The sequence below is a fragment of the Schistocerca cancellata genome, chromosome 5 (assembly GCF_023864275.1).
Source record: "Schistocerca cancellata isolate TAMUIC-IGC-003103 chromosome 5, iqSchCanc2.1, whole genome shotgun sequence".
In the NCBI taxonomy this organism is placed as follows: domain Eukaryota; kingdom Metazoa; phylum Arthropoda; class Insecta; order Orthoptera; family Acrididae; genus Schistocerca; species Schistocerca cancellata.
In genome coordinates, this window is record NC_064630.1 from 622,747,931 (window position 1) to 622,771,510 (window position 23,580).

The following is a 23,580-nucleotide window of genomic DNA, read 5'->3' on the forward strand; positions in this document are numbered from 1 at the left end:
GCCAAAAAGTGGGAGACTTCCAGAATGAATGCTCACTCAGCAGTGGAGTGTGTATTGATCTGAAACTACCTGAAGATTAAAACTATTTATGGGACCAGGATTCTAAACTGGGACCATTGCCTTTCATGGGCAAGTGCTCTACTGAATGAGCTTCGGGGTAATTTGGAACATAGGAAATGCAATACTCGCGGACATCAATATATTAAGCAGTTTGTGAGTAGTGCTTTTATAGCTCAGTTGGTACAGCATTTGGCTGCAAAAGGCACAGGTCTCAGGTTTAAGTTCCAGTCCAGCACACATTTAATCTGTTGCAATGTTTCAAGTCAACACACTCTGCTGCAACTGAGAATTCATTCTGCAAACAATTCCCCAGGCTGTGGTTAAGCTGTATCTGCATGATATCTTTTCTTTCAGGGGTGCTGGCCCCACAAGATGTGTGGGAAATTTGCCATGGACATGGAAAGGTAGAGATGAGGTATTGGCAGAAGTAAAGCAATGAGGACGGGTCATGAGTTGTGCTTAGATGATCAATCAGTAGAGCACTTGTTTGTGACAGCCAAACAATCCAGTTTCGAGTTCCATATCCGCATCGCATTGGGCACACTGGTGTCATATAGTTCTTATCCCATACTCTTGCTGCACTCCCACCCACCTGTCACCTCCCTCCTCATCTCAACTTCACTTGTTCCACAGTGTGCATTTTATCAAAGACATTCCAATGCCATTTCAATTTGCTGTTGTCACAATGACTAATACTCTTACACTATTAAAAAAAAAAGTTAAATATGTGTATAACTTTTTCAAATAACAATGTGTGGGTGTGTGTGTGTGTGTGCACGCTCATCCACATGCATCGTGCATATGTGTGTGTGCTTACATGCAGAAATTACTTGTGAATTATGGCTTCATTTGTGTACCAGTTGTCAAATTGGGCACTGTACACCTTAATTTCATGTACAGAAAAAGCCTCAAAAACTAAGGAGACTGTGAATGTAATCTACAAAATGTGCTTTAAGTGCCATTGAAAGAGCTTATGAACAAGGCAATTTCAAGTGCACTGGTGCCAAAGAAAAGCGAGGAACTGATTTCTTATGAAACTGTTTTTAATTACTTACCTTCCATTTGGCTTCAGTTCTCAACAGTGCTCCACTCTTCACCCTATCAGTACCTGGAGTTTCACTGCTATCATAACCAAAACTATTTGCCTCTTCTAGTATTGGAATTGGTAGTGAATCATTAAGATTTTCTTTATCGGCCGTAACTGCTGTAGAGTGGATCTGGCTCTGGTCACTAGGTAACTTGGGTGCAGAATTACTGACAGTTCTGGAACTGTTACTGAGTGATTTAGTTCTTGGAGTTGGTACTGGACGTTTCCTTTGTGCAGTCTCTGTATCCTTTCTTACATGTGAGGAAATCTCCGGATTGAAAGACAATTTTGCTAATGAAAATTGGCAAGAATCCTCCACACTAGTTTCTGAAGGGCCCGTACTTGTTTCCTGAGATGAGTTTTGTTTGATACAGCCTAAATTGTCAGGTACATGTGTTATGTCACTGACTGTAGCACCAGGAGCACAGTTTCTTTCAGTCCAACAAGGTCTTTCATTTTTTTTATACTTTGATCCATCTCCAGTGTTATTTGAAAGATCTTGTGTTTGACACACTTCAAGAACTGATAAATAGTTGCCATTATTATTATCTGCGATGATGTTAAAAGCACTGTCACATTCGTTCGAAAAATCTGCATTGTCTGTCACTCCCTGAGGCAAATGTTTAATTTTTTCAATTTTTGTGGGCAAAGAGCTTTCATATTTAGTATGGTTCTCATTATTTGATCTGCTACTTTTCAGTGTACAGTTGTCTAGTTCATTGCTGGACTTACACGACTCAAACTGATGCATTCGCTGAAAGAGAAGTACAAATGAAATTTAATTTTGATAATATCATAAGAAAATAAGTAGGCAGTGGGGCACTTAACCTACAGCAAATTAAAGTTACAAATTAAGCAACTGCATTTAGAAGCTGAAGATACAATCATGATAAATGAGTTTTCTTAGAAAGTAAAACTTTCTGTGAGAAAAATGCAAGACATGACAAACGCACAGGAATTTTTGAGAAACATCTAATTTTACAAGATGTCCTGCTTGCAGTATTATACCCAATTTTCAGTTTGTTCCTTTTGTTATGACTCTCATCATCATTTAATTTAACAAAAAATTAGGAAAAAATGTAATGGTTTATTCATTCACTGTTGCCTTCACAAACAGCTTTTGAAGCACCCTTCTTCTTCTTCTTCTTCTTCTTCTTCTTTTTTCTTTTGTTTCTTCACACCTAAATGTATGTTGTAATGCCCACTGCCCATGTGTAAATCTACACACTGTGTAGTGTATCTAGTCCACACAAACTAAGATGCAGACACAGTATTAAAATTTAATAAAACAATTCTCTGTAAAAGATTTGCATATTTTTTAAAAATATAATTGAATTTATTAAAGCACTTATTTGTATACCACACCAGCAGTCGTTATGTTTAGTGCCAAAGTCACCAGGATGCTGTTGGGACTGACTCTTGAATAGGTGACATAGAACTGCCCATGTGAGAAGCAATCATCCTCCGCCCCACCCAAGTCAATACTTGCCACCTTTAATGAATGGCCCTGAGATTTATTAACAATCATTGCAAAGCATACTTTAAGATGGGATTACAATCGCTTGATCTCAAATGAATATTAAGAAGCAATAAGAGGTATTCAAGGTATGAACATCAATTCATCTCCATCACATTTCGTAAGCACAGTTTAGGTGCATTGAAGATGCACAACAGTAGCATGACAGGTGTACAAACATTCAGGGGTAGTTTATGAGAAGGGAAACAAGGTAGCTTAATGCTATTAAGGAATTCCACTGGATGGTGAACTGCTCCATCTGTCTGCAACACTGAATCAATAGAACTGTATTCCATTCCTGACCCTCCAATGCAATTAAGTAGTATGTCATCAATAGTGACAGCCCTGTTGTTCTTGGACGTTAGTATGGCCCATTCACACAGCAAGAGACAGACTGTCTATATGGCAGACTTGGGATAATTTCTGTTCCATATTTTCAGTAGGAGTTCAGAAAAAATTCGGGCTTCAGGCACAGATTATCCCTTACATGGACACTAATATTTTTCTTTATGAGACAGAGCCACAGGTGCAAAGATTTTATGCATGCCCCAACCTTGTCGAGTTCCTCTATGTACAACATGAAGAGTCTGCCTTAGGTCCCCTGCCAGCACCACAGTAACTCCACCCCACACAATCATCATCTCTGATGTCTTTCAAAGTTTTATTAAGTACTTCAAATCCACCTTTGGGGACCATGATACCCTCACGCCACAGGATAAATTTACACTCCTGGAGAACTTCAGCCATATTACTCTGTCTAGGGATCTTGCATATGGGTGTTTCAACTTTGATGAGAGTGAGAGGGAATTTATAGGCACAGTGAGCTGTTTCACCAACTTCCAACACTGCGGTAGCAATGCCAGAAGACGCCATAGCTAAAGCAATACCCCAATCAATTCTTATTTTTGCTAGAAATAAGTTTATTAGAAAAGGTGACCCAATCCTCTGGGAACATTCAGGAAAAATAATTGACTCAAATGTGATTCAATACTATTTAACACTTCACAACGACCAGAGGGGTGCACAACTGTTAGGGAATATATGCTATCCGAGACTACATGCATCAAAGCATTTGTGTCATAGTTTATTTTCCTTCGATAACCTATATTCTACAAGACTACTTCATGCTATTTTGGATCATGAAATCATACTGTGGTAAAGTTTGGCCTCCCATACCCAACACTGCATCCTCAATCTGTACCTGACATTTATTGTATAAGTTGTTAAAAATATTTTCTGCACCACAATGCAAATTTTCCTCAATTTGGTGAATGAAGTCTTCCAACAAATTAAACTCAGCAGATCAGAGAGTTAACAGAATACTAACATCACTGAAAATCTCTCTAAGTTCAAATGGTGAATCACACAGTTCAGCTTCTCTCAGTGCAGAATCCCAATGCCTGTCATCCTCCATCAAACCAAAAGCTTTGCAGGCAGATTGAAACATGGGGTGATGGGTCAGAAAAACATGTTGGACTTCGAACCTCATGCAGTAGTAACCACAGAAGATACAGAAGATAGCAGTCAATGTTTGGGTGGAGAATGTAGATTATTCCAAGAGAATGGTCTTTCTTCACTCCTGGCCATCCAGTAACTTCCAATCCTCTGTCTTTAACACACTCTTGTCATCCCATACACAGAAGGAAGGGACTTCAGAATACAATACATTTATTGCAAATTGGTCAATTCTAAGAAGGGCAGTAGTGTGGTCTGTTGTGTGTTGTTGATCTTTTCAGCCATGTTTTCAGATGTAAAGTAAACATACTGACAGTTTTTCAAGACGGACAGAGAGATTAGGTGACTGAAGGATATCTCTCATTAATAGAAAAGGCAAACATTCTCCAAACTGCCTTAGAATTGCTGATTTAATGGCCACTTCCACACAATTTTACCCCCTCTTTCTGGTTTTCTAAGGAAAATTTGGTCTGATCACTACCCTTATTTACATATTTACAAATGTATTTAATAGATTTGATGGAGTTGCAGTACTCAATGTTAATACGAGTACTGAAGGTATGTAAAAGTGCAGGGTTGTAAGGTACCACCCAACTGTTATCTACATGTATATTCCTTCTATATTTCTATTTTAGTATATGTCTACTAAATATCACCTGAATAGAGACCTACAATACATCAGGTGATTGTCTTTTCCTTTTCTAAATATTACATGGTAAGGACAGAAATTTATAGCAGAAACAGTCTTTTTGAGAGGCCGTTTGGTCTCAAGCTCTAACGGGCTAATCTATAGACTACCCACCTTTGCCAAGAAAAAACATCACCAGTTATTTAGAGCGCTGTATGATGGATGGACTTTACTGATATTCCACAATCTATGATCAAAAGTTCTGGAGGACAATGTCTCATCACCAGCACTACCTCATTAGTGCATTAAAGCAACCACAATATGCATCACTGGGTTTTCTTAATGCATGAATCACAACTTCAGATTCCTTACACGTTGAAGGAATCTTTTCTACAGCTGTTTTTAGGTGTTTATGTAGTTGCTGACATTGTGCAACACATTTTGTAAAGATTTCACTAATGTTTGTTTCACACCAGCAAAGTTGCTGCATCTCAAATGTACTTCTCTTTCGTCCTTGTCCATAAAATATACTTGAAGAAACTGTGCTTTCTGTTTAAGTTTCAGTAACAGACTTCCTACCATATGGCACACATGACCTCAAACCTTAAAAGTTGGCATGAAACTGCCTTCTGTAATTTGCTTGGCACCATGTGATGTCATCTGGAAGAATCCGTAGTACTTTCAAATGTGGTTTATGAAACAGACATGCACTGGGTGCCCGTCCATAAGGATATAAAGAGGTTCAGGCACAGGTTCAAAGGATCGGAACTGCTCCTTGCCACCACAGCAGCATATTTTGGGAGCCTATCCCTGCCACTTAGGGACTTTACACTACCTGCATTTGTAGCTCATAGTATCTGAAGTCACATTACTATTGACCTCATACACTACTTCCGGGTTGTGTGTCATGCCAGAGTTAGCTGTGGCTTTCCAGGGGTGAGCATGTTCTTTAGCCTTTATTCACAGTTTGTTTAGGTCATATCTTACACTCATTGCCCCATGTACTTTTTGTTTAATTTCCTGGTACCATACTGCTGCTGCTCTAAGAATTTCCAGCTTTTTTTCTATATATTTTTTGATGACTTCTTAAACTGCTTCCTCATTTTAACATTAGTGCATCCAGCACAATGTTCTCTAGAACCACTGTGGGGAGGGTTGTTGAAAGATGATGTCCATAAATTAATTATAGCTGAGTCAGATGTTGTAGTAAATGAAGTTTTTATGAAGTGTACAACTTTGCTTCCACCATTTGCCGATAGGTGGCAACAACAGTAAGTAGCAGCCGAAAGAAACAAATCGCAGATGTCAGGCAGTTAGCTTGGACCTCGGTCAACATAATCTCATTCAAACATTAGTCGATTTGTGTCTGCATCATAAAGTTGTTCTTGATTGAAAATGTCAGCTTATGAGCCTAATTCTAGTCATTTGTGGAAGTTGTTACAGTTTTGTTTCAATATGAAGAAAATAGCGGCTGAGCCTCATCAAATGCTCTCAAGTACGCATAGTAAGGACACTATTAGTGAAAGAATGTGTCGTAAGTGGTTTCAACGCTTCAAGAATGGTGATTTTAATGTTGTAGACCGGCATAGTGGTGGAAGAGAGAATGTTTTCGAAGATGCAGAATTGGAGACATTGCTGAGCGAAGACTCGTGTCAAATTCAAGAAGAATTAGCATGATTAGTGGGAGTGACACAGCAAGCCATTTCAAAACGTCTCAAGGCTATGGGCATGATTCAGAAAGAAGGAACTTGTGTCCCATGTGAGCTGAAACCAGTAGATGTTGAACGGTGTTTGTGAACAGTTGCTTCAGAGGCAAAAACGGAAGGGATTTCTGCATCGCATTGTGACCGGGGACGAAAAATGGGTTCATTACGATAACTCTAAATGCAAATAATCATGGGAATATCCTGGCCATCCTTCCACATCGACGGCCAAACTAAATATTCACGGCTCCAAGATCATGCTCTGCATTTGGTGGGACCAGCTTGGTGTCACGTACTATGAGGTGTTAAAACCAAGTGAAACAATCTCAAGTGCTCATCATTATCAAAAGCAATTAATGCGTTTGAGCAGAGCATTAAAAGACAGACGGTCACAATACAGCGAGAGGCATGATAAAGTTATTTTCCAGCATGACAACGCTTGACCCCACATTGCAAAAGGGGTCAAAACATACTTGAAAATGTTAAAATAGGAAGTCCCACCCCACCCACTGTATTCTCCAGTCATTGCTCCCTCTGACTATCACCTGTTTAGATCAACGGCACATGGCCTGGCTGACCAACACTACCGATCTCACGAAGAAGTCACAAATTGGATCGATTTGTGGATTGCTTCAAAAGATGAACAATTTTTTCAACGCGGGATTCGTACACTGCCTGAAAGATGGGAGAAAGTAGTGGCCAGCCATGGAAAATACTTTGAATGATACATGTGTAACCAATTTGTTTCATTGAAGCCTCAAATCTTGAGGAAAAAATGACAGAAGCAAAGTTGTACACCTTGTAAGTTGAGCGTAACAAACTCAGGGTGAATAAAAGCTGTTGCAATAGGAAACACTTCATTTTGAGGTAAAACATAAACATCAAAATGACCACTAGAAATGTTAAGCTTAGGCGTAGCCTCCCCACAGGCTTACTTTCCATTCCGAATTTTGCATAATGCTCTCCAGTTCAATAAACTTCGAATACAAATTCAAAGAGTTCCCTAGCTGCCACCAGATATCTGTAACCGCCATATGTTTGAGGTAGGGACATATCAGCAAAGCAGGCATCAGAACTGCAGTAGTTATTACCATCATGGTCATGGGACATGGTGGAAAATTCTTCCCAATTCTCTATGACGTGATGTACGATCTGATCATGAACTTCCCTAGTTCACAGCTGAATGCTGTACAGGATATACAAAAGTGCTAGAAATAAGCATGTTCTGTCCCCTACAATATTTATGACAGTACAAGGCAGCCACTCACCATTTATATTTAAATCTCTATATCCAAACACAGAATACACAGAAGCAAAAAGTTTACTCTCACAGTATTTCAGTGAGTGTTTCTTGATTATCAGAGTAGCTCATCAGAAGATTATCTTGGGAATTTGTCACCGTATAGGGTAGGGTAAACATAGTCATGTGTAGGGACTGTGGTTGTTGTGAGCGGACGCAAGGAGAATTGGCCACTCTTCGGGGGCAGGTGGAGGCTTTGTCTGTTAGGCTCATCGAGCTCGAGGCGCAGGCGTCGGCTCGTAGTGGCGTTGGGGCAACTGTGGTGAGACCTATGCCTACTTCGGTGGCCTTGGAATCACATGGAACCCCTGATGTCGCTGCGTCTTCCGGCAGTGAGCATCTTACCGGTCAGCCATCACTCCAGGGTGAATGGCGGACAGTGGTGGGCTCTCGCGTGCCTGGCCGAAAGGCGAAGGTGGGATCTGGCCGCGTGGCAGCTGCCTTACCCCTTTCCAACAGATACGGGGTGCTTCCTAGTGGTGATGACATCGTTTCCGAGCCACCACAGGATGCCTCGCCTGTTGGGCCAGTGGCCGATTCTCCGGCAAGGTCCCGACAGTCACAGAGGGCGGGCCTATTAGTTATAGGGAGCTCCAACGTTAGGCGGGTTATGGAGCCCCTCAGGAAAATAGCGGGTAGGTCGGGGAAGAATGCCAGTGTGCACTCGGTGTGCTTGCCGGGGGGTCTCGTCCGTAATGTGGAGGAGGCCCTTCCGGCAGCTATTGAACGCACTGGGTGTGACCGGCTGCAGATAGTAGCACATGTCGGAACGAATGACGCCTGCCGCTTGGGTTCTGAGGCCATCCTTGGTTCCTTCCGGCGGCTGGCTGATTTGGTGAAGACAACCAGCATCGCACGCGGAGTGCAAGCTGAGCTTAATATCTGCAGCATAGTGCCCAGAGTCGATCGCGGTCCTCTGGTTTGGAGCCGTGTGGAGGGTCTAAACCAGAGGCTCAGACGACTCTGCGACTATAATGGTTGCAAATTCATCGACCTCCGTTATTGGGTGGAGAACTGTAGGGCCCCCCTAGACAGGTCAGGCGTGCACTACACACCGGAAGCAGCTACTAGGGTAGCAGAGTACGTGTGGCGTGCACACGGGGGTTTTTTAGGTTAGAGGGACCCCCCCTTGGGCGAAACGATAAAATACCTGACGGCTTACCAGAGAGGACATTATCATCGTTGATAAAGAACGTCCGTCCTCAGAGACCAAAAACAGGAAAAGTTAACGTAATATTGGTAAACTGCAGGAGTATCCAGGGCAAGGTTCCTGAATTAGTATCTCTTATTGAAGGAAATAGTGCGCATATAGTATTAGGAACGGAAAGTTGGTTAAAACCGGAAGTGAACAGTAACGAAATCCTGGACACAGAATGGAATATATACCGCAAGGATAGGATAAACGCCAATGGTGGAGGAGTATTTATAGCAGTAAAGAATTCAATAATATCCAGTGAAGTTATTAGCGAATGCGAATGTGAAATAATCTGGGTTAAGCTAAGTATCAAAGGTGGGTCAGATATGATAGTCGGATGCTTCTATAGACCACCTGCATCAGCAACCGTAGTAGTTGAGCGCCTCAGAGAGAACCTGCAGAACGTCGTGAAGAAGTTTCGTGATCATACTATTGTAATAGGGGGAGACTTCAATCTACCAGGTATAGAATGGGATAGTCACACAATCAGAACTGGAGCCAGGGACAGAGACTCTTGTGACATTATCCTGACTGCCTTGTCCGAGAATTACTTCGAGCAGATAGTTAGAGAACCAACTCATGAAGCTAACGTTTTAGACCTCATAGCAACAAATAGACCGGAACTTTTCGACTCCGTGAATGTAGAAGAGGGTATCAGTGATCATAAGTCAGTGGTTGCATCAATGACTACAAGTGTAATAAGAAATGCCAAGAAAGGAAGGAAAATATATTTGCTTAACAAGAGTGATAGGGCACAAATCGCAGAATATCTGAGTGACCACCATCAAACGTTCATTTCTGAGGAAGAGGATGTGGAACAAAAATGGAAAAAATTCAGAAACATCGTCCAGTACGCCTTAGATAAGTTCGTACCGACTAAGGTCCAAAGCGAGGGGAAAGATCCACCGTGGTATAACAATCATGTACGAAAGGTACTACGGAAACAAAGAAAGCTTCATCATAGGTTTAAGAGTAGTCGAATCATAACTGATAAGGAAAAGCTGAACGAAGCGAAAAAGAGCGTAAAGAGAGCAATGAGAGAAGCACTCAACGAATTCGAACATAAAACATTGGCAAACAATCTAAACAAGAACCCTAAAAAGTTTTGGTCATATGTAAAATCGGTAAGCGGATCTAAATCCCCTATTCAGTCACTCGTTGACCACGATGGCACCGAAACAGAGGACGACCGAAGAAAGGCAGAAATACTGAATTCAGTGTTCCGAAACTGTTTCACTGCGGAAAATCGTAACACGGTCCCTGACTTCAGCCGTCGCACGGACGCCAAAATGGAAAATATTGAAATAAACGATATCGGAATTGAAAAACAACTGCTATCACTTAGTAGCGGAAAAGCATCCGGACCAGACGAGATACCCTTAAGATTCTACAGTGATTATGCTAAAGAACTTGCCCCCTTTCTATCAGCAATTTATCGTAGATCGCTGGAAGAACGTAAAGTACCTAGCGACTGGAAGAAAGCGCAGGTCGTTCCCATTTTCAAGAAGGGTCATAAATCAGATGCGAATAATTATAGGCCTATTTCGCTTACGTCAATCTGTTGTAGAATAATGGAACATGTTTTGTGTTCTCGTATTATGACGTTCTTAGATAATACAAATCTCCTTCATCATAACCAACATGGATTCCGCAAACAGAGATCATGTGAAACTCAGCTCGCCCTATTTGCCCAAGAAATTCACAGTGCCGTAGACACTGGCGAGCAGATTGATGCCGTATTCCTGGACTTCGGGAAGGCATTTGATACGGTTCCGCACTTACGTTTAATGAAAAAAATACGAGCTTACGGAATATCGGACCAGGTTTGTGATTGGATTCAGGATTTCCTAGAAGAAAGAACACAACATGTCATTCTTAACGGTTCAAAATCTGCAGATGTAGAGGTAATTTCGGGAGTACCGCAAGGAAGCGTGATAGGACCTTTATTGTTTACAATATACATAAATGACTTAGTTGACAACATCGGTAGCTCCGTGAGGCTATTTGCAGATGACACGGTTGTCTACAAGAAAGTAGCAACATCAGAAGACTCGTACGTACTCCAGGAAGACCTGCAGAGGATTAATGCATGGTGCGACAGCTGGCAGCTTTCCCTAAACGTAGATAAATGTAATATAATGCGCATACATAGGGGCAGAAATCCATTCCAGTACGATTATGCCATAGGTGGTAAATCATTGGAAGCGGTAACGACCGTAAAATACTTAGGAGTTACTATCCGGAGCGATCTGAAGTGGAATGATCACATAAAACAAATAGTGGGAAAAGCAGGCGCCAGGTTGAGATTCATAGGAAGAATTCTAAGAAAATGTGACTCATCGACGAAAGAAGTAGCTTACAAAACGCTTGTTCGTCCGATTCTTGAGTATTGCTCATCAGTATGGGACCCTTACCAGGTTGGATTAATAGAAGAGATAGACATGATCCAGCGAAAAGCAGCGCGATTCGTCATGGGGACATTTAGTCAGCGCGAGAGCGTTACGGAGATGCTGAACAAGCTCCAGTGGCGGACACTTCAAGAAAGGCGTTACGCAATACGGAGAGGTTTATTATCGAAATTACGAGAGAGCACATTCCGGGAAGAGATGGGCAACATATTACTACCGCCCACATATATCTCGCGTAATGATCACAACGAAAAGATCCGAGAAATTAGAGCAAATACGGAGACTTACAAGCAGTCGTTCTTCCCACGCACAATTCGTGAATGGAACAGGGAAGGGGGGATCAGATAGTGGTACAATAAGTACCCTCCGCCACACACCGTAAGGTGGCTCGCGGAGTATAGATGTAGATGTAGATGTAGATGTAGATAATGAACAAAAAAATAAATATTATCTTGTAAAAACCAAAGAACCTACTCTTTAAAAAAGTTAGTGATCCTTTATGTGGCTGCCATTCTTTAGTAAGTAAAGTGTTCCATTAAATTTAATTTCATTTCATGTAGATAGTCAAAAAAGAAAGACAAACATTGGATAAGTGGTTCTATATTTATCAGCACCAGTCTAAGACCTGGTACTGGAGTTTCTCATCTCAAATGGGCGTTCCTTGACATACATTTAAAAGTGGTATCTACTTTGTCATCAGTAATGATTAGTTTGCATAGTAACTACAACAAAAATAAGTTTATAAACATATATTAGGCCAACAGGAAAGTTACGTATTAAAGATCTGTCCCTTTTTCTGTAAAATAATGACGGAGCCAATTTGTTGTAGTGATCGATAAATAGTTCTCTTTGATTTAGTTCACAAATTGCAACACTTTCTGAACTTTCCACACTAATTAATGCCATAAAGCAACCCTGGTAGCTGAAGTCTGAGGTTTCTGTGAACCTGCCTTTTGAATTCTTGTGGTGATATTTCCACAGAAATTTACATCCCCTAAGACATATTTCTTTATTTTTAAACAAGAAGTCAAATACCAATTTTCACCGATTTAGCTTTAAAAGTTGAATTTCCAAAAACTTTGAAATACATAAGAGGTGACCAATTTGTCTAGAAAATTACTTGCTACCTGTCTTCGCTATTATGTACAATATTTTTTAACCCCCCCCCCCCCCCCAAAAAAAAAAATGTGGCTCATACTTGCATTTCAGTATAATCACTTTTTAACTGCTCCCTCAGTAAGCAGTCATGTCTGTATGAATATTAATTTATACTTTTTGCTTTATCCAACTGCTGCTAGTTAAGTTGTACAAAGCAGCTGATCTTAGATTAGAAAATCAGAAATCTGCTATGTATAAATGTTAACCTCACATTATTTTACTATGAACAAGGATTAGCTTTGACTAGAAAAAATTTGTGCATGAAATTGAGGTCAGTTTTACAATCACCAATTCACTAACTAGTGACATGATATATGATCAGAGACAAAAGATTTTGAATCAAAAAATTTATACAATCAATAAAAATAATCAAATCAAGCTGTGGCAGGACGACACAAATTCAAAAGGTACTGAAATTTGCAAGCTTTCGCAGCCAGTGGCCCCGTCTTCTTGCAGAACGGCTGAAAGGGAAGGAAGAGGAGTGAAGGAAAAGGATTTGTGAGGGTTAAGAAAAGCGTCAGAGTTCAGAAAAGACACCCAGAACCCTGGGTCAAGAGAGACTTACCAGATGGGATGAGAAAGAAAGACTCCCTTCTCATCCTGTCTGGTAAGCCTCTCCTAACACAGGGTTCTGGGTGACTTTTTCAAACTCTACCCCTTTTCCTAAACCTCACCAATCTGTTTCCTTCAACCCACTCCCTTCCTCTTCGACCCTTTTCGCAGAAGAAGGAACCAATGGCTCCAAAAGATTTCAAATTTCAATACCTTTTATGTGTGAAAAAATGTAAACTAGTACTTCCAGCCCACTTCTCCATACAATATTAATTACGAAATGAATGCCTCAGTGGGAATTAATTCAGTAAAGTTGGAATGATATGAAATGGTATCAGTGCAAACCATTTAGATATGGTAAACCTCCACTAATGAGACAAAACACTGGTGGTGTTGCAGGCACCTGATGTGATAAGGGAAGTATACAAGCAGAGGGTAGAGGAATGGGGAATTATTCTAGTGACAATACGAGTCACAGATGGGATTATCCAGTGACATAAGTGACTATAAGATTAGATTGTTACGGTAATGAGTGTCTTGGAAGCAGTGGAGTTGGTTGGCTGTTTACATGCTACTGCTGTGAATGTCTATGGAAAGTTGTTGAAGGACGGCAAAACTGCGAGAAGGCAACCAGGTGTTTGATGGACACGTGTCATCACAGAACGTGGAGGTCAGAGACTTGCCTCCACTGTACAACAGGATAAACTGCTATCCGATAACAGAGTACAAAGCCTTCATAGGCATAACTGTTTCGAAGCTTGTCATAAAAGCAAACATTGTTGTACATGTGGATCCGCAGCAGACAAACCCTATTTGTTCCCATTTTAGACCATCTACATTGTCAATAACAATTGTAGACGGCATGGTATCATTGAGATTGGACCATGGATCAAGGGAAATGTGTTACATAGTCAGATGAATCACATTTCTTGTAACACCAGCCGATGTTCATGTCCAGATACACCATTATTCACGTGATGGCTCCTTGGAACATGCACTGCAGCACAGGCCATGTAGGCTGGTGGGCCTAGTATTATGCAGTTCTACTGAAGGGAACTGCATCTTCTGCGCATAGACAACTGGTGCGACATAACTCTGCGTTCCAAAGGTGGACAAACACACTGTTAAGTAGATGGTCATAACATTTTGCCTTCTCAGTGTATAATGTAATAAATATGTAGTGACATTTCAAAATATGTGTCAGACCAGGACTTTAATTTCTTGCTTATTGCAAGCAGCTGCCTTAACTACTAAGCCATCAGGGCACGTCTCCAGATGTGAGTCATACTTTTTATATTGTTCGGTGTTTACATCTACGATTTCCAAGCACTATCACCATATGTTCTTCCAAGGGGTTACATGGAAACTGTAACATTGGGTAATGGAGCCTGTGAACAGTGCCTCACCCTGCCACAAAGGATATAAATAAATTTTCATCGAAATGAAATGAAGAGATCAATGGGGATGAAATCAATGAAGATTCTATGACACTGCAACTGTTGTGGGGTTTACAGAAGACTGGTTAAAAGAGAAGAAAATTAAAAACTTTGTTCACTATGAATTAGGTTCATTACATTGGACCGCACACTATTTATGGCTAGTGGAAAAAAAAAGAGAAAAGGGAAGGAAACTTGTACATGTGTGTCTCAATGCTGATAAGGACCATCAGGAAGGGAACTAGAAAAGGGGTCACATTTACAATAGTACCACAAGGGCCACCATTCTCTTGTTTTTTTATATAAAAAAATAAATAAAATAAAAATAAAAAAACCTGATAGCATCATCACTAACTCAATATCAAAAATAATGTGGGAGGAAGAACAACATTACAAAAGCAGGGGAGGAGGGTAACACATGACCAGGGCTCCACACAGAGATCTGTTTTCTAAGTAGTATTGTGGGCCTTCTCATGGTTGTGGAAAACATCTGTCCGCATAGTTAAGCCTGTTTACAGGACACTTTCAACAGGCTCAAGTAATCAACAATGGAGTGATATTCCCCCATCCCATCTTAAAAGTGAGTAATGAGGTGTCTTTGTTCTAAAATTGAACTGAGGAAGAAGTTGATTGTCAGTTATGAGGAGAGCCTTCCTGTATAATTCCAGAGAGTAACACTACAATCGTTACATATGTTCCCAAGTTTGCAGGAAGGAATTAAATTTTTTCACTAGTTAAGAAACTGTTGTGTTGCATATTTGAAGTTAAAAGGATCAAATATGATTTCTTTAACATTTTAAGTAATGTATGCTGAACTGGAATTTATGGTGGCCTGATGATGTATTATTTGCCAAAGAAAATGCTGAATTCAGCACACATATTGAGAAAGGGTAGTTGTAAAGAATATTTGCAGAACTGAAGTTCCAACCATCCCCCTCAATCAGCACTTACCAGCAGAAGATAATTCGAATTAGAGTCCTCAGCCATTGTTTGTCTGAAGAATTACATGGGTAATAAGAATCAAAGCAGATTTAACAGCTACCTGCAGCTTACCTTCTCTACTTTGTGTCTGCGTTGAGCTTGCTCTCTTTCAAATTCTAATTTCATTCTAAGTTGCTGCTGTTCAACTCTTTTCAGAATAATTTCCTCCTCTCTTCTTTCTTTTTCCCTTTGCTGTGCTTCCAGTTGTCGCTTTTCTTCAATTTGTTTCCTTAATTCCTCTTGATATGTTCGCTTTCTTAGTTGTTCTGTAGCCATATGGCCATCTATGTGCTAAAAAAAAATTCAGTAGTTAAAGCAGTCTCTGTTAATAGTTTATTTGTAGGGTGCAGCATGGGATTTGCAAAAACCTTTACATCAAGTGCAGAGTTGTGTATGGAACACTGAATAAAATGAAATTTGACAGACAACCATAGCTAAAAACATTTTAAGTAAGGTGTGTATGTGCCCATTATGAAATGACAAGTGAAAATATAAATCACTGCATTGTCACTACACACACACACACACACCACACACACACACACACACACACACACACACACAAGGGCGGGCGGGCGGGCACTCGCGACCATGTTATTTGCAGTTGGTAGCTTTTAATAAGCAATATTTGCTTAGTTCAATTAATTAATATATGTTTATCTTCACCAATGCAACTTTTGTGTCCATGTAACTTTGAGCCTTCAACTAAACTAGTTTTTTTGTCAGACAGTGTCACAAGCTGCCAAAAAAGAGTCATGCAAACAAATTGTTAATGCATTATTAACTGAAATAACATGTAGTGAAAAAAATAATAAATATGACTGGTTGCAGTGATTTGTATTTTCAACTGAAGCTGGAATGCAGTGCCAGTGGGTCTGAGGAGACAAAATGTTGAACATTTTCGATACAGAAGATAATCAGCAGTCAACTCCTTTACATGCAAGCAAAGAACAGTGAGAGCTCTTGAATTTAATGGAGATGCATTCCCCATTTCAAACCAACGCCTTCAACCAGTATTGGAGCACTAGCTCACTGAACTCAACATTACACATTTGCTTGTTTGAAATGCTGTACATGTAAATGACTTCAGTCTCTATCATATATGAAACGTACATCCTTTGTAAGCAGATTACCTGTGGCAAGCAAATATTTATGCATTGGTATTGATGACGTTATTAGGCTGATCAGCAGCAACCTTAGTGAGAATGGACATGTGCATTTATCCAAGTGAACAAGCAAGCCAGAGTCTATGTTCCTTGGATACAATTACATTGTTCTTATAGTTTTGGTTTGATATAGCTCTCTACACTAGCCTATCCTGTGCAAGCATCTTCATCTCCAAACCTCCCCTGCCTCCAATATCAAATTGACAATTCCTTGACACCTTCGAACAAGCCTTATCAATCAATTTCTTCTTTTAGTCAAGTTATTTTCTCCTCAAACATATTCATTTACCTCCTCAGTATTTACAAGACCTAACCATTAATCTTCAGCGTTCTTCTGTACCACCACATTTCAAAAGTTTGTAACATCGTCTTAACCAAATTTTTTATCATACACGTTTCACTTCCTCACATAGCTACCTCCAGATAAATACCTTCAGTAAAGACTTCTTAACACAAATTAATATTTGATGATAATAAGTTCCTCTTTCTCAGCAACGATTTCCTTGCTACAGCCAATCTCTATTTTCTATTCCCTCTACTTCATCCATCATCAGTTTTTGCTGCTCAAACAGCAAAATACAACTGATATTTTTAGCATCTCATTTCCTAACCTAATTCCCTCAGCATTACCTTATTTAAATTGACTACATTCCACTACCTTTGTTTTGCTTTTGTTGATGTTCATCTTGTAACCTCCATTCAAAACACTGTCCATTCTGTTTAACTACTCTTCCAAATCCTTTGTTGTCTGATAAAGCTACAATGTGATCAGCAAACCTCAAAGTTTTTATTTATTCTTCGTAAAATTTAATTCCCTCTCTAAATTTTTCTTTGGTCTCCCATATTGCTAGCTCAATGTACAGATCGAAAATATCGGGGATAGGCTACCACCCTGTCTCATTCCCCTTCTCAGCTGCTGCTTCCCTTTCCTGTCCTGCAATTCTGTTATGCAAAAAATTGGGAAGGAAATGGCAGTGTTAAAATTTCTAAGTTCGAACATCTTGCACCAATCACACGGAATTATCAACAGTTGCCAGCTGGGGAGTGTCAACATTTCAACACCATTACTCATCCAGAAAGACAGCAACCTTGACATTCCTGAGTGAGATTGCGAGCTCAACAGAAAATCATTAGAATAGTGCAGACCTAACTGCCGCTGTAATGTTATGTAAGAGACACTAAGTAGGATGCAACATTGCTTAGCAGGTGTCTGACTAAGCAGTAAAGACCCTTTGTTAAGCAAATGTAGCAGAACTGAAGACGATTGACAACTCAAGACGAACAGAACAAATTCGATCACAAGGAATGACGTCACAGAGCAGAGACTCCATATCCACTAGAGCACACCATCAGCAAGATCAATGGCATTCATGTTGTTCACACTTGATTCTCTGATGACGGTGCACTAACATCTCGTGTGTGGGATTGTTCTTATGTTGGTCTTACACTTGCTGCCCTATGAGGAGATCACCCATTTGTAACCACAGATGACGAAGTTCATCATCCAGTACTGAAATCAGCACAGCAGCAAGCACTGAAGGGTAGTCCAGGGTCTACCAACATGGCTCCGGTCCAGTGCAGAAGCTATCCTACAACTCCAGTGTCGTACGAGTCTGAATGCCTACAGTATTGGTGGGCCAGGTTCAGCATTCAGCACATCACGGCATCCAACATCGCAGTCCACTTGATGGGCCAATGTGGACAGTTATCTGGTCGAGACTGAGTATTCTCTGAAACACTTAGCAGTCAGTGCCATCTCCAAGCAGTGCTACTGACGGAGCACATCTAAGTCACCATTGGGCAGCAAACTGCTGCATCCCAGTGTCATCTACTTCCACTCAAGAGTTGATGCAGCATCCTCGGCGGCCTTGGCCTACAGTTGGATTCAGCGGATTCTTCTCCGTATTACGTAGCCACTGGTCACTGCCAAAGACACGGCAATGACTTATATTCTTTGTAATACTCTTGAATACTGTTTTATTGCATCTAATGATGACACAAAAGTCCTCTGTCTGCATACTGACAAAACAATAGGTGATTCCAAGCGGGCATTGGGCAATCCTGGCAAACCTAATAACTGCAGTCCAGTTTCTGTCCAAGTTGAATGTAACCTTGTGGTATCTGTATTTTATCTCTGCAACCTTCAGAATTTTAAAGAGTGTATTCCAGTCAACAGCATCAAAAGATTCATCTCCAGGTCTAAGAATGCTATAAAAATAGGTTTGCCCTTCTTTAACGTTTCATCTAACAAGGAGAGGTCCCCAGTGGTGGAATCAGCTTTTGAAATAATCTATAGGGTGGTGTAGATCATAGGGTCCATGGTATCACACCCTGCAGCCATGCACCCTGGTGGGCCCTCGTTTGCGAGTAAGTGGCAAACAAAAAATTCAGAATTTCAGTGACACTCTTACAGCTTTAAGGATAGGAAGGATGCAGAGGCTGCTTGCCCAGTTTAACAGTTACGGTAGGGTTGTCATACACAAAATAAACGTAACTCCATCCTGGGTTCAGGAGCATACGACAGCGGCTGTTCGAAGAAATGTAGTAATATTATACCAACAAGCACTATATTGATATTGTTTAATTAGGCAACCAGTTCTAACATTCCAGTCATATCACCTTCGGGCTTGTCGCGCGAATGACATCAAGTACCACTCCTGCATATAGAAGCATATATTCTCATCTGGTTCTCTATATACCCAAATTTCATGATCATGTGTGGTCTGCATGTATGCTCATGAAGTTTGGTTATCTATGGAACCAGAAACGAGTATTAGTGCCTTGACTTATCCATGCTCAAGTGGCACTTTGTGTCATTTATGGCACAGGCCTCAAAATTACATGATTGGAATGTTGACACTGGTTGCCTTATGAAACACTATCAGTATAGCAGCTGTTGGTATAGTATTACTGAATTTCACATGCAGTAAGCTGTGGGTTTGAATTTTGTCAAGTGCTTTACCATATTTACTCGAATCTAAGCCGCACTTTTTTTCCAGTTTTTGTAATCCAAAAAACCGCCTGCAGCTTAGAATCGAGTGCAAAGCAAGCGGAAGTTCTGAAAAATGTTGGTGGGTGCCACCACAACTAACTTCTGCCGTCGAATATATGTAGCGCTACACAGGCATGCTTTGTAGCCACAAAGATAAATACTGGCACCAAATCCTCTGCGTCAGTAAATAAATAAACTCTATGTTCTGAATTTTTTCCTACCTGTGAGAAGAGATGGTTGCTAATAGGAACTTCTATGAATTGTGAATCACATGCGGTATTGCCTTCACTATAAGAATAATACGAATATAAACATTTTGCCATGTATTGTTTCGTGTTTGCTGCTATCTCATTTAAATCCTGTCTGCCTAATAAACTACGAAACTAGAGTGAGACAACAGCAAACGCGGAAGAATATACATATCATGTTATGTTTATATTCGTATTATTTATAGTGATACAGTCAGAAATGAAGCACAGCAATTGACTAAATTTTTAAATCTAAGATGACTCTAATTTCTGTGCAGAATGTAATGTACTAAAGAGGCGTCTGCAAAGATTTTTAAACGGAGAAAAGTTTTCGCTAAACTCTCGTTCAGAACATCATCTATCATACGCAGTGTATTATTTGGTTCTTGTTGATCATTATCAAAGAAAGCAGCAGTGTAAGTAACAACAAATAGCAGTCTCTTGCCATTGTTTTGCTAATGAGACGATTCCTCTCTTTTCTTTTTTAATTGTAAGCGGTGGTAATGCGCACAAAAGCAAGCCATGCCGCCAGCGGCGACAGGTCATAAACATGCACTATCAGAATGCGACAAACAGTGCATGACAGAGTACAGTAATGCATTTTTAGCTTAGAGTGACGTAAACACCTATAACAAAGAAAACAGCGCTTATCAGATCAAAGAAAAATAAGCAATCAATTCAAACCAGACGAAGCACGTGAAAAAGGAAGGGTACCCGTATAAATACGGACGGAGCGCCTGACGCATAGCAATGGCTACCTGGTAAAGCTTCACTGCTAAGGTTACAACTCAAACCAAACTACTGTAGCTGTATCGTCATTCATTCAACCTAAATTGTGTCTCATATTACAATGGACCAACTTTGTTTCGATTTAGAGATACGGCCTAAAACTTTTCTCTCCCCTTGAATTTCGAGTCTCAAATTTCAGGTGCGGCTTAGATTCGAGTAAATACGGTAAATATTTTTATTTTTAAATCTTTATCAAAATGACTTTGTCATTATTTTTATTCAATTAATTGGTTAAAACGTAATTTTTTATTTCTATTCTTTTGTCATATCATTTTAATTATTGTATTAACTTTATGGATGTCAATCTTACTGCAAGGATGAGGGGCTTTGGCTGATGATCTACATGATAAAGTATCACCACAGTTGTATCTTGAGAATGTCTTTATTCTATCACACGACTAGTTTCAGCTGCACATTACTGTCATCCTCAGGCCCACTTCCAAAGGAGTATTTGATTTTTTTGGTGCATTTGCTGTGGGGCCTTGGTACTGGCACACGTGGGCCATCAGGAGTTTGTACTCGATACCGTGTCTCACAATCAATGGAGACAACATGGCATTGAGTACAGACTCCTGATGAAAGCTAGCCCACGTGTGCTGGTAACAAGGATACCACAGTAAATGTGCCAAGGAAATTAAATACTCATTTGGCAGTAGGCCTGAGAATGGTGGTAATGTGCCGCCGAAACCAGTCGTGTGATAGAATAAAGACATTCTCAAGATATAGCTGTGATGGTAGTTTTTCCTCATATTGTATTAAATATTTTATTTGGCCTTATTTTGACTGCATGTAATTCTTTTTCATTTGGAATCTTTGTACATTTGATTTTAATTATTTTTATTTACCTATGATAATATTTAAACCTTTGTACATGTTGATCTATCAGTTAAAGAACAAAAGATGAGATAAACTATGCAATGGGTTCCAAGATGTACTTTCTTTTTTTATGGTAATTGTCATACACAAATCTGAAAAATAAATTCTTTTTACACTATGGACAAAGTAATGCAGATGAAGATTTAAACAAAAGAAGAAATTATACATAAAATGAAATTCAAGATGAGAAATAGAAATAATAAATGCAATGGCATTGACAAAAATATAAGATCATAAAATGGAAGAAATTACATTTAAGTTAATACAAAGCAACAATTACAATCACATGAACAAATATTCCAAAAGGAGAAAGAATGATAGGAAGAAAAATGAGAGCAAGTGAAAAAGTTAATATGATGAGAAAAAGGAATAGCTAAAAAACATTTAAATCAAATAATTGGATAGAAATAATGAAGTCATTTTGATAAAGATTTTAAAATAAAAAAATTTCAAAGCCCATGACAAGATTCAAACCCACAACCTTTTGCATCTGATGACTGTGCTGTAACTATTACACTACACAAGCAATTTGTGTATTCTTCCTAGTTTTAAAGCTGTTGAGTGTCACGAAAAAATTCGAAAGTTTTTTTTGTTGATTACTCACAAATGAGGACCCAAAAACATTAATGGCTGAAGGGCATGATACGTTGGAACTTAACATACATAACCATACTGATTGTTTTGAAATGTGAATCCCACCCTGAGGACCTCTTCTTGTACAGTAAGTGAAAGAGTCAATATTGCTTCGTGGGTTCCTACATTTCTTTGGAACCCGAAATAATCTTCCTGAGGTTGGCTTCTATTAGTATTTCCATTCTGTTGTAAATATGAGGGTCAGTCAAAAAGTAATGGCTACTATTTTTCCTCCTCAAATAGTTTGTTAAGTAAAAAATTTGAATTGATGCTATTCTGCAAAGCTGCTTCTCCAACCTACTGCAGCAGTAACTTTCTGTGTCAACAGATGCCAGTACTGCTGTTGCTTGGAAAGTGGACAACACTGATGGTCATATTAGACAGCATTCTGTGACAGAATTCTTGAATGTGTATGTTGATGCAACAGTGGATATCAGCACTGGCAGACAATGGGTTCATTGCTGTAATAAAGAGAAAGGCAAATGTCAGTGGCTAAGGAAATGTGGTGCGGCAGGCCAGTGACATCAGTGACTTTACACAACATTCAGTGAGTTGGTTACAGAATTCATGGTGACCGCTGGGTAATAGCAAGTGATTTGCATTGCATTAGTAGGTGGGAACTTATATAGCTCCTGCGTTGTAGCTCTGGCAGGAATGAGAGGCACATGAGGTCACTATGCTACATGGACATATTGACTTGCTCCAATGTTGTGTGATGGTTATGCACTAAAAATGTGGAGTGGAGACTGAACTTAAATAATCAATATGCCCACTGTAGCGGCAATACGTAAGAAAACCGAATTAAGGAGGGCCCAGAAAAAAGGAAAAAATTAAATACTGTAAATAATATTATCACACATAAGAATTTTGTAAAATCAATATAAAAAGGATAAAAGTTAAGAAAGAAAAAACTGACATGTAGGAGAACTAAAAAAATTAAAAGTCAAACTCAAAACTTATTAACTCTGGCCAAACAATAAAGGGCGTTGAGCCCCTCCAGACCAAGGACCCAATATGGAAATTATATCTGCTCTGAGCAGCAGATAAACAAATCCTAAACAACCAGAAAAGTGGACGACTACTGTCTACTGTCATCCAGTAAAGTCTGGACAACACCTGCATACAATAGGAGGGGCAGTTTCAGTGTACCTAAACTGGGATACCTGAAAGACAAATTTTTTAAAATTTTTTTGTCTCTTTCTTTCTCATGATTTATAGAAAGATAAACCTAACAAGATTATACTACATGTGGTATACAATCCATGTTCACTCAGTAATTTCAATTCTGTTCACGTTCATTTGTTAACAGTTTTCTTTTATTAATCACTTATCTTGTTTTTGGATGCCTCCATGGCAGGATGTTTATGGAGACGTTCCATCTTATGTGTGATGAAAGA

General features: G+C 39.7%; 1 protein-coding gene across 1 annotated transcript in view; it reads right to left on the reverse strand.

The window, feature by feature from the left end:
* The window catches only part of LOC126188566 (uncharacterized), a 134,604-nt gene that overhangs the window by 39,602 nt on the left and 71,422 nt on the right, over positions 1 to 23,580 (reverse strand). The window contains exons 5-6 of the mRNA XM_049930167.1: positions 15,552 to 15,770; positions 1,116 to 1,901 (exon numbers count right to left, since the gene is read on the reverse strand). Of these exons, the coding sequence (XP_049786124.1) occupies positions 1,116 to 1,901; positions 15,552 to 15,770 (1,005 nt within the window). The remainder of the gene's footprint in view (positions 1 to 1,115; positions 1,902 to 15,551; positions 15,771 to 23,580) is intronic.